The sequence below is a fragment of the Anoplophora glabripennis genome, unplaced genomic scaffold (genome assembly GCF_000390285.2).
Source record: "Anoplophora glabripennis isolate ALB-LARVAE unplaced genomic scaffold, Agla_2.0 scaffold306, whole genome shotgun sequence".
NCBI lineage: Eukaryota > Metazoa > Arthropoda > Insecta > Coleoptera > Cerambycidae > Anoplophora > Anoplophora glabripennis.
This window is the reverse complement of record NW_019417798.1, coordinates 257259-269475: the sequence shown is the minus strand read 5'-3', so window position 1 is coordinate 269475 and position 12217 is coordinate 257259. Positions and strand designations below refer to the sequence as shown.

Here is a 12217-nt window from a genome sequence, read left to right as displayed (position 1 = left end):
ATAAAATGAGTAGATTTTAATACATACAGAGTGTGTGAAATTCAATGAAATTTCAGAGAACGTAGAAACCAGTAAAGATAAAAAAATATGATAATTTTCAGTTTGATTTTCAACACAGGTTTGACGTCTGCATTTGTTTTCGAGTTACAGTGTGTCACTGAATGAGTTAAAATGACCTCATTCTGAAGAGTTATAAAGCAAACTTTTGGTTTTTTATAAGAGGATAGTAGTTAACCATGATCTAGATAGATATATGTATTATTTATTTTTTGGTGAAGGAACGTTTTTCTCCTATAGTCATATTTGGTTATAGTAAATTCTCTTGAAAGAAAACATAGCTTCTATTTAAAAAAGGATTATAGCATTTGTGACTCACCTAAAATTTAAAATAAACTTTATTTATACATATACAGGGTGACTTTTTTCGATGTATAGTGTACGGATCTGGGAAAGTAGCAGAGATACAAAAAAGCTTAAATGAGGAAAGATGTGCAGTTTTATGAAACCTTTTTAAATGTTACTTTTATTTTTTAAATAAACGTCATGGCTGACTAGATACTAGGGAAAATTCGATTTCGGCCAATTCTTTCAGATGTGTAGCTCCGTTGCTATTTATTTTACAAAAAAAAAATTAAATTATAAAGTTTCAGATTTTGATCAAATTGTTCGTGTGCACTTTCGTTTTCAAGTTGTAACATAAACTTCAAGTTCTTTAAATGTGAACCATAGTTAGCTATGAGCTAGAAAAAATGTCTTTTTTTATGCTTTCCGACGATATAATATTCGGTATTGTTATTTTGAAAAATGAAAGAACTGCAGCCGTTTTTAACCTTTCAATTGCTCGTTGATGTAGATGGCTGTGAAAATTATACGCAATCCAACGAATAAAATCAGAACAATTGAAGTCGGCATCATGTGCGCACCTCTGTACGTGTCATGGCACCGAAGCAGTGTGCGACTGGCATATTTTAAATAAACAATAATAATAAGTAAAGAATAAAGAATTTAAATCATAATGATGAAAATCGTTTGTGGTAAGTAAATGAAATACTTAACAAGACAAAAAAAATATCAGAATTTTATGAACCACTATTTACTTTAAAGATATTAAAGAAATTATTCAAAAACTCCATCGTTATTATTAATGCACAAAATACATCTTTTTGAAACAGAATTTCGGGCTTTTCTCACAGAACGCGTATCAATATTGTCAAAAGTTTCCTGAACGAATATAACACTCAATAATATTATGCTTTTCGTCATTTGAAAAATTCATTGTCTTTAGCAATTGAAACAAATTTTAAAAAAGAAAAGTACCTGTCAAATAATGCTACAGTAACTAAAAGCGTTGTCGGTAAACATTTCGATTGTTTTCAGAGCCATCTACATCAGCGAGCAACTGAAAATTTAAAAACAGCTGCAGTTTTCCCATTTTAAAATAACAATACCAAATATTACATCGTTGGAAAGCATAAAAAAGACAATTTTTTCTAGCTCATAGCTATTAAAAAAACTTGAAGTTTATGTTATAACTTGAAAACGAAAGTGTACATGAACAATTTGATCATACTATCTTATTAACACTGCAAACATTTGAAGTTTTGCAATTTTAAATTTTTTTTGTAAAATAAATAGCAACAGAGCTACACACATCTGAATGAATTGGCCAAATTCGGATTTTTCCAAATATTTCTTCTTCTTCTTCTTCATCTAGTGGTTGGTCCTTTAAAAGTCCCATAGCACTGCGGCCTAATTAGGCCTATTGTGCGTCCCACTACTAGTCCTATTCAGCAAGTAGATTTGTCCTTTTTACAAAGTCCAAAAGCTTCTTTCCAAATATTTAGTCAAGCCATGACGTTTTTTCAAAAAATAAAAGTAACATTTTATAAGGATCATAAAACTGCACATCTTTCCTCATTTAAGCTTTTTTGTATCTCTGTTACTTTGCCAGAGCCCTACAGTAAACATCGAAAAAAAGTCACATTGTATAAAACAGCCTGTATTTTTTTATATATGTTAAAATAGCCATATAGGTATTATACAGAGTGACTCACAACTTAAAATTAAATTAAAAAAACTTTGGGGATATATGCACTAGGTATTCAAAATAGAATCGTTACGAAATTGTTACAGATTTCGAGAAAAAATGTTTGAAGTTATTATATTTGAAGCACTATACCTTTCTGGACAACTGTAACGTGATTATTAAAATGTATCTTATGAATTTTGCACACACCCAGATATTCGGTTCCAGGTATCTTCAGTAAATTTTATTTGACAAATGAATATTTATTTTTCACTATTACTGTGGTTTTCATAATGCCCTTATTACTGTGATTTATTGTTTACATCACTCTTACAAGTGTTGAAAATATGGCAATATTTTCAACAGTTAAAGCAGTAAAGCAATACAAAATACTTTAGCCAGCTCCTCTTGATGTGAAAGTTATAGATGAAGCTCTGGTTACACGAAATGGGAAAAATAATGTTCACAAAGCACATAGCTGAGAACTTGAAAATCTGCACGAGATTCAACGGAATCACTTCCAACACCATAATAATAATAAAAGCAATAACTAAATTCGCTAAAATAAAATAACTGTGATAAAACACTACTTATTTATTATATCCTTAAATTATTTACTAGGTTTAGGTATTACAATCGATCAGATTCCAGTGGCATGTAGACAAATATTTTTAAATAAATTTTGAAATGTCCTTTTTTGATTCGACTGTTGAATTTACTAAAAATGCGTTTAGTTTTCCTATTATCATGTTCGACCAGTGCACATTATATAAAAACTAAATGCAAAATAGCATAATATTGTTCAAAATTGATAATGCATAAACGTACCACAACAAATATACAACGTGGATAAACACTAGATTTTATATGTATGTTTTAGTATCCTCAACTGTGTTTCTTTTTATATATCAATGTTTTGAATCAAACCACTTTCTTTTATCTATTTTAATATTCTACAATCCTAAAAAATACTTTGTTGTTAATACATTGATCCTAAATTTCATCGCATTTCTTCTTGTTGCAGAATAGTATAGGCTTTGAATTTATAATGTAAAAAAAAAACTAAAAGTACTTACATTGTACAGTATAACTAGCTAAAAGGATGGCAGTGCTGGGAGGCAGATGGAGCCTTTCCTCCAGAATGTCCCTCCGTAATTGTAAATAGAATTGATATCTGGTGTATTCCTCTTGTAGCTTACTTGGATCGGATACATAAAATTTAACTCTAAAATATAAAGGATACTGGCAGTTTCCTAGCTGCTTCTTGATTGACTTGGACGGATCTAACCAACGCTAAAAAGAGCCAAATAAATTATTAACAAACGTTGGTTCAATATGAATTAAATCATCAATCAAATTTTCTGAATAAAATATAACGCTTACTGTACTTAATATTTTATAACATATTTTTTTAAAATCATATCAGTATTTAATACAATGTGACAAATATATTTAGTTTCTTCTAAGAAAATGATATCAGTTTCTTGAAGCTCAACATTATATATGATATTGATAAGGATAAGTTTGCATTTTAAAAACGGAAATTGTTTAGACAGCAAATTTAATATGTTAACATCCAATTAAACTGTAAAACTGTTAATAATCATTTTTGTCATAAATAGTTTGGCAATGATAAAATAAATATGAATATTATCTTTTCATTTATTTTGTTTTGAAATTAGCAATGGAGGGGTAAAAATTATGAAAAAATTTGAAGTTATAGCCTCAACATATTGATACCTACTTGTAGACTTGCCAACGTGTTTTATTTTCAACTTACTAAATTAAACCAAGAAGGTAACTTTTTTAAGAATATCTACAGATAAGACAGATATAGGTAATTACATTTAACTTCAACAATTATAAATCCTGGATGCAAGTAGAAATATGTATCCACTCCTGTATCCAGCAAATATGGTCTCATCCGAGGCCGAGTTTTTTTCAAAAAAAAAAAAATAAATAATCGTAATTGTGCCATCACACAATATATCCTAAATGCAACGATATAAATATGATTACTTTTTAAACTGTTAGGATTTGCTGCTTAAAGTAGATGTGTGAAAATCACGAAGTATAAACCGAGGCTCCGAGGTATAAACTATTCTGACAAAAATAAGGATTTTAATATTAAAAAAGAGATGCACACTATGTTATGGAAATATTATTTAAGCGACATACCTATTTCATCTAGCAAAGTAATTTGTTTACTATGAATTTAATTACATTCATTAAATTTCAAAGCATTATTTGATAGGATATAATTTTCTATAGATAAATAAGAAATCTTGTATTTAAGTATTCCTAAACCTCCAGTTCTTTGTGAAATGCCAATGACATCAACAAATCTGTTTTCTGATTAATTCATTTTAAACAAATAAATTCCAAAAAAGTAATTTTTTCTAATACTATATTTTAATAACTTCAAGATTCTGTTAAAACTGCAGTATATTATAAAAAACAGTTCAAGTAGTTGAAACGTCAAAGATGGTTTAATTAGAACGTTTAAGCATCAACAGGGTCACTTATAATTTTTCTCATTCAGATAAGAATATTAAATTATATATAATTCACTACTGTATGGCAAAATAATTGTCATAATTAATAATGCATGTAATGCACAAATAAAGCATGCAATGAAACATTTCAAAGATACAAGCACAAACAAAATGGAATAACCATTTCTTCACACATCGTACATGTAGTAATTTTAGCAGATATAAGATGATTGATAAAAATAATCTATTCTCAATATATTAATCTTTAGATGTACAAAGCCTTGAACATTTTGTATTTCAAGTACGATTAGTTCTACTAGTAAATTATCAGTTAATGAAATTTTTTTTAATATATGAAATTTTCTCACTTACCATCCACTCCGAACATCGACCGTTAATCGAACATCCATCATCTGAATATTGCAATCCAAAATAATCTTTCTCCACTAATTCTAAATGTTGATAAACTTGTTCTAAAAGGACAGCACCCTTGGCACGTTTCTCAATATGAAAAACGTGCTCAGTGTCGTCCAAGAATCTCACTGTCACATTGAGACCTTTTAATTTACGTTCTCTTGCCGCAGCCAGTTCTAAAGCATGAACATTATAAGTGCCACTGGAACCACTAAAAGCCCTTTTCGATACACTTTCGATCATCCTCACCATAAAACCCACATAGTACTGTCGACATGCTAGAAAAAATGATCGTGTGACTAATCAGTGGGTTTTTCATTCAATATGCGGTTTATGATAGCTGGATTCACCTGACAGATTAAAATAATATATATATTTTTTTATCTACAAGTGGCCAAGTTTAGTGCAGTTCTCTTGATAAAGAAATTTAGCTATCAATAACCTCTCTTATTACAGCGAGACTTGTATCAGTTAATTCATTATAATTAAACTAGGTTTATTATTCAAGGATCAGTGGTTAGATAAGAAACTTTTATGTTTTACCTATAAATAAAACGAAAGAGATTTTTAATTTTTATAACGCTGTCACATCATGGTTTTGTAGGCTGTAGTTTGATTTCGTGAGTCACTCGTTTCCGTCGCACTGTGAAAAACTATTTCCACTCATTTCACTCGATGATACTAACTTTATCACAAACCTTGTTATCACATTTAAATAATATCGTTCACCATTATCTCATTTGATACACAAACGTCAGTAGCAGGAATTTTGTGTGGCTTTCAGAAAATTGTTGTAACAGCGCCACGTGCTGCCATCTTACGAATAAAAGATGAAGGTCTCAGTGCGAGGTAAAGTTTGAATTCGATTGTGAATTTGCTTTCATTTGTATATTAATACTATAATTATAAATTGTTTAGCATAATAACGTTGATATTCATATATATTGTGGTCATAGTGCAAAATTGAAATTGTTAAATATTATAAATGAACATAAGCAGGTTGTCCAACAACGAATGGGAATTTTTTTGGGACTGCCGAGAATGAATGTATTTTTTACTTAAATAACAGAATCGCTTGTTGTCATCTTTTATTGGTAGAGATTTTCGGAAAACTCAAGTGTTTTAATATAATTCAACTGCCCCTTTTTTCTAAATTAATACTTTTAATCACTTTTTATGATTTACATCAATTTACGTATAGTCTTTCCGAAGTCAGTTGAACATGCAAAAAAATGCTTGGCAATAAAATTTAATGACTTTTATAGGCGTCCCTAAAAAAGTTTTCTGCTACAGGTAAAAAATTATAATAATTTGTATATTATGTAGGAAATGTCTATTATATGTTCATTTGGCCAACAACATATTTTAATTATTTATGTCCTCAAACAATTTTATTATATTGATGGTAAATTTCGTTTTGTTCCGTTTTAAAAGGTCCCCAAAATGCCATATTGTAATAATATTATCTCTCCCTTTTGCAATTGTAATATAAATGATTAATAGAAGGTGCCTATAAAAAATTAAAATCACCTAAATGACATCAAATTCCGCATTGCTGCACTGCACTGGGCAATTTGTCAACCACTTGTCAAAAGCTGAAATTTATTGCCTAGTAGCCCAATGCTGTTGTGTTAGATTTCGTTTGTCCGCGCGCCCATTTTTCAACTGGGCATATACGAGTACATTTCTGCCACTTCCACGTTTAGTTCGACCAGACCTGTATATGGGTATGGCTAAATAAATATGGGAACAAGTTATTCAAATATACCAATGCCGATTTGCTGCGTCAGCGACCGAACCTGGTATATACCGTCAACGTCTTAGTTCTTCAATTGATATAGGAAAGACTATACCTTTATTTGAAAGACAAGTCAACTCCTACTGAGATGTAGCTGGCGAAACAGCATTTGCACCAATTTACAGGCTTATCTCAGTAGACGTTGACATTCGAATAGAGGAAAATTGATTCAAAATGTAAAAAAAAAGTTTAACAAAAATATGTTTAGTTGAATGGTGAAGAATAAAGACGTTAGAATACCTCCACTGTCTACGCAGATGATACCTCTGTATTTTAGAGGTAAAAGTTAAGTTTATGTATAATCGTCTTTGGTTGGCCCAAAAATTCTTAAAAATTTACGGCACATAACTTTTTAAGGAAGAAAAATTTGAATAAGGCAACCGATCCAAATCGGTTTATTTTTATTCAAGTTCAAGTAAGATCCATTCGCTTCTGGACACCTCTTGTACATTATTCAAACTACTTTGCATACCTCTCAACTATTTGGGTTAAAAATTAATTTAAAAATCGTATTACATTCTGAAAATACTGAAAAAAATTTGTAAACAAAGTCCATACTTATTGTTCAAAACAACATTGAGAGAATCATTTCCAGTCAAAGCTTTGTTGGTTATTATTATATTACTGTATTACTGACAATATAATACGTTATTTGTATGAAAGATAGACAAAGCCCCTCCCTGTTCCAATGTTGGACACAAAATGGCAATGTACCATGTACCTACTATCTAGCTTTCACTTCTACGTGTTAAATATGATTACTACGCGCTAAAAAAATATTTATGTATTTTGTGCTTCCCCGTAGGTAAATTATTTTTAACCGTTTATAGGTAGGTAGTAACTAAAGGTAAGTTACTACTTACCTTTAGTTAAATGGAAAAATGCTAAAAAAATTTACCCATTCACTTTAAGAAGGTGCTCGGTTATTATAGTAATGCATGGACTTGGATAGTAAAATCGTGTTTTAGCTAAACTGTCTTATTGGTTAATTTTCGTCAGTGAATAATCGATAATTAATTTATTTAACAAGAAACCAAAAACTTTCAAAATCATTAAAAATTATAGTAATCTATCTATTAAAATTTATAAATAGTAGGTTTTTAGGGTAAACAGATTCAAAAACATTGTCTCATTGTACCCTTATTTGATTGGTTCTTTTTTATTTTTATTTATGTAAGTAGTTGTTTTTCTAAGATGTTGGGAATATTGTCGATATTTCCATTTTTTACGCTGTAATGGCATTCATACCGTAACTTAATTTAAACAAGCTTTTAGTAATCTAAACTCAATAAATTTTCACATAAAACTTCCCAATAATATTCTCGGTTTTATAACCTGCCATCAATTTAAGTGGTTTGTAATTTATAACAGGCATTATTGCAATAATTTGGTAAGTAATTTCAGGATTATTGTTTCTTTAAATAGTGGCATGAATAGAAGGTAGAGAATTTAAGAGAATTAGTACACGGTGTCCCACTTAACTTTCCCACCCCAATTGTCTCGGCTAGTTTTGCAGATTTAAAAATTTTGTTGATATAAAAGTTATGTTTTTATGAAGTTTCTGTTTGTGGCAACAAAAAACCAATTCAAATTTAAATGTCGACATGTGTGGCACTTATTAGTGCCACACATGTTATATACTATTATTCAGAATAAAATTTTACATCTAAAAATGTAATAATTTACAGGGTGGTCTAACTAACCGAGATAAGTGGAATGGGAAAGTTAAGTGGGACATCATGTACATACAATTATGTATGTCTTAAGAGATTTTTTTATTTAGGATTTTAAAATTGTCAATTGTTTGATAATATAAAACCTTTCCCAGTGGTATAGTTACAGACATAAAAGTAGGGACAAGTTTAAAAAATATAGTACGTTATTGGTACCTACTTTTCTTTCAATAAAAAAAAAATGTTAAACACATTTAACATCTAAAGTATTCTAAAAACTTCGATATTAATAAATGTAACGTACTTTCGGTAATGATTAGAATTATGTACTAATGCTGAATGGAAATGCTGGAACTTTTATAGGTCTTGGATAAATAGAGCGGTCGAAACAGGCGACAACATTGTGGGTAGCCCATCAACCGATGTTAAATAAGATCGTTATTTCTGCGCTTGCGTCCATCCGGCAGGTTTCCCTTGTTTTTCCAATTTTCTTGCATTCCAGGTCGTGAACTGGGACGGGAAACGTTCCAAAATGTCTGAAATATCCAATAAAAATGTTTGCAACGCCTTGTAAACCGTAACGTTTCGACAGGCGTTTCCTTACGACCGAGTTAGGGAGTTGGTAGAAGAAATTTTGTTTATTTTTTGTTGAAACAGTGCCAGGAATCTAATCAACAGGTAAAATATTGATTTTTCTGATATACGGCGAATAAATTTATTCAATTTTTTACTTGTTGCTTGATGTGAATGGAATTATAATATAAATATCGCATTTTTTTTCAATTAATACAATTCATATTGAATTTTTACTAAACCACTTTGCGATTTTCGGCTGTTACAACGACATTTTAGGAAAATTTAATATTTCAAAGCAATAGAAGTAAATCAAACTTGCAACAGTTAATTTATCCATGTATATCTAAATATAAATATATAAATAACAGGTAATAAATAACTGAGTTGAATAAAATATGTATGAGATCTAATTAATCGTTGGAGAAATCAGATATTTTAATTATCAATTTTCATTGAGTTCTGATACTTACATACATGATTTTATCTAAATGTTAAGTACCTACTAATTTTTTTCTTATCGTAAAAATGTCAATAGGTATATTGTTTAGGTAATCGAGTTTAGAATATTTTTTACACATCTAAAAAATATTTTTTTCTTTATTTTTTTGGGTATTTTGCCACCTGTGAAAAAATTTAAAAATTAGTTAAATAAACCCTTGTGCTAAAAGCTAAAAGGATAAGTCAAGGGTTATTTTGATAAAAATAGTTTTGCCTAACCAAGAAATCTCACACTGAAGAAAAAGCAGACAAATATACAAAATATAGTACAAAAAAACTTTGTATCGCGCATTTTAAAAAGTTGTTGACGTGTCGAAAATCTATCTGTTTTCGTCTTCAGAACTTTTTTGACTTTTCATGTTAATTAGTTTTGACAGTTTATTCTATTATTACTTCATCTTTTAGAATCTGTAGCCAACAACGATCCAAGTTCATAGAATAATTTGAAACACATTTTTCACCATTCAACAAAATAATCGCAGTGTCTTTTAATTTTCTTAACCGTATTTTCCTTTTCCAAAATTTTAGTCGAACCCTTTGAATATTATGATCGTTTTCCCAAACATAATTTATCAAATTCTCGTTTTTTAATATAATTTTTGTGTTCATCTCTTCCAATATTCACTATGGTCGAGAAATATCTCCAATATATTGCTTTTACAAGGTATGCAATCTTTTGAATTTTGAAAATCATTATTTGGGCATATCTTTGACAATAAAGTTCTTAAAGTATTAGTTGTCTGAAAAACTGTAATGATGTTAAATTTGTTGCCTCAAATTACAACAACTTTTACTGTGAAAGAAAACCGCATTGAAATTGTTCCATGAATTATAAATACACATATAAGTTTCTAGATACCATCTTCTTAATATTTAGAACTGTTAAGTTGGACAAAATACACTTCAAATTTCGGTGAGTGAGTAATACCTATGTTATTTTTAGAGCTGTTTTAGAATTTTTCTTTTTCGGGTTTTATGGTAATTGTGACAGGAACAAATTTTTTAGAATGATTGTAAATGTATTTGTTTTTTTTTATTTTAATACCTTAACGAATTTTATTAAAAACATTGTTTGTATTTTAGAGCCCTGAGGATGGTGTAAAATAACACCGAAACGTAGGCAATGATTTAAAATATAGTGTTCTTTTATGTATTGATCTTTATCCCACTAAAACCTTGACTTGGATAACTAATCAAGATCGCAAAACAGTGGAAACGTATATATTTTATACTTCTTGCCAAAATCCATTATTTGCTTTTTATACTTATATTCAATTACTTAAATTTTCTTCCAATATCAGATTACTTAAAAAAAAATCGTGTGGTTAGTTTGTGAGCTAAATTAAATTGGATGCTCTGTATACGAGGTCTGTTCAGAAAATAACCGAACTTTTTATGGAGATATTTAGTGCTATATTTAGGTTGGCAGCATTGCGTTGAGCAAAACCGCCTCTGAAACCACATGTTCTTGGATTGTTGATTTCTCATTCAGTTTTCATGATATTGTTATTTGAGTGCAACGTGTTTAAGTGTTAGTGACGATTTTTGAAATGTGCGATTTTCTGGAACAGCCATGCAACACAAAATTTTGCCTGAAACTGGGGAAACGGAAACGTTTCAACTTTTGAAGCAAGCTTACGGAGATGAGTCTTGCGCAATGTTACGAAAGGTTTTCACGAGTCGTCGTTAGTCAATTGAAGATGATCCTCGACCAGGAAGGTCTTCGATTTCAACTGATGACTACCACGTTCAGAAAGTCAAAGATCTGGTGCGTGCAAATCGCCGTTTGACTGCATCTCAATTGGGCCATGCCATGAAATTTTTACTGATAAATTGATCAGTTGCAGCAAAATTTGTTCCTCATTTGATGACCGAACAACAGAAAGAAAATCGTGTAGACGTTTGTCGGCAACTGCTTAAATGATGATAAAACATTCATTCTAAGTAATGATATTGGTAGCCTTATTTTTATTCAGTTTGTTGTTAATAGTGGGAAATTAGAGGCCAAATTTCAAAGAAAAACACCAAATGTTCTCAATTGAGATTTTCTTTGAAATTTGGCCTCTAATTTCCCACTATTAACAACAAACTGGATTCATTCTAAGGATCATAACGGGACACAAAAGTTGGGTTTGCGACTACGACAGTGAGACAATGTATTGACAGAGGATGTGCATTTTGAATTGATGCCACGAGGTGAAATAGTGAACTATGTGTTTTACAACAGTTACGTGAAAAAATCCGTAAAAAGAGTTGTGACAAGACAACTGATGGTTCTTGTACCGTGACAATGTCCTCGCGCACTCAGCTTTGTCAGTTCGTCAGTTTTGTGCCAAAAATCAGATGACTGTCCTCCTTTACCCTCCTTACTCGCCAGACCTGACCCCTTGCGATTTTTTTTAATTCCCAAATTAAAATCAGTGCTGAAAGAACGTCGTTTTCTGACTATTGATGACATCGTACCAGACTTTAAAGGCCACTTCAAATGAAGCTATCCTAGACTGGTTCGCGAAATGGATGCACCGCTTGGAAAAGTATGTGAATAGGGAATTGGTGAATAGGATTATACTTTGAAGGTGACAAGGACCAATAATGTATAAAATTTATAACAATAAAGTTTAAAAAATTTAAGTTCGGTTATTTTTTGAACGGACCTCGTATGCACGATTGTGAGACGTCATAGATATCTCTATTTAGTTATTGCGTAGATCTACTTCAATGCAAAGGTCAGATATCT

The 12217-nt window shown here is 30.4% G+C and overlaps 2 protein-coding genes across 4 annotated transcripts in view; one reads left to right on the top strand and one right to left on the bottom strand.

Moving 5' to 3' along the window:
• LOC108909270 (tyrosine-protein phosphatase non-receptor type 4) overlaps positions 1-5736 on the bottom strand; it is a 28035-nt gene extending 22299 nt beyond the window's left edge. For all 3 annotated transcript variants that reach the window (XM_018713559.1, XM_018713560.1, XM_018713562.1), the window contains exons 1-3: positions 5479-5736; positions 4894-5213; positions 3103-3319 (exon numbers count right to left, since the gene is read on the bottom strand). In XM_018713559.1, the coding sequence (XP_018569075.1) occupies positions 3103-3319; positions 4894-5187 (511 nt within the window). In that variant the 5' untranslated portion in view covers positions 5188-5213; positions 5479-5736. The remainder of the gene's footprint in view (positions 1-3102; positions 3320-4893; positions 5214-5478) is intronic.
• Positions 5737-8918: 3182 nt separating this feature from the next.
• The window catches only part of LOC108909277 (serine-enriched protein), a 43527-nt gene continuing 40228 nt past the window's right edge, over positions 8919-12217 (top strand). Inside the window, exon 1 of the mRNA XM_018713575.1 lies at positions 8919-9084. The gene's annotated coding sequence lies outside the window, so the exon portion shown is untranslated. The remainder of the gene's footprint in view (positions 9085-12217) is intronic.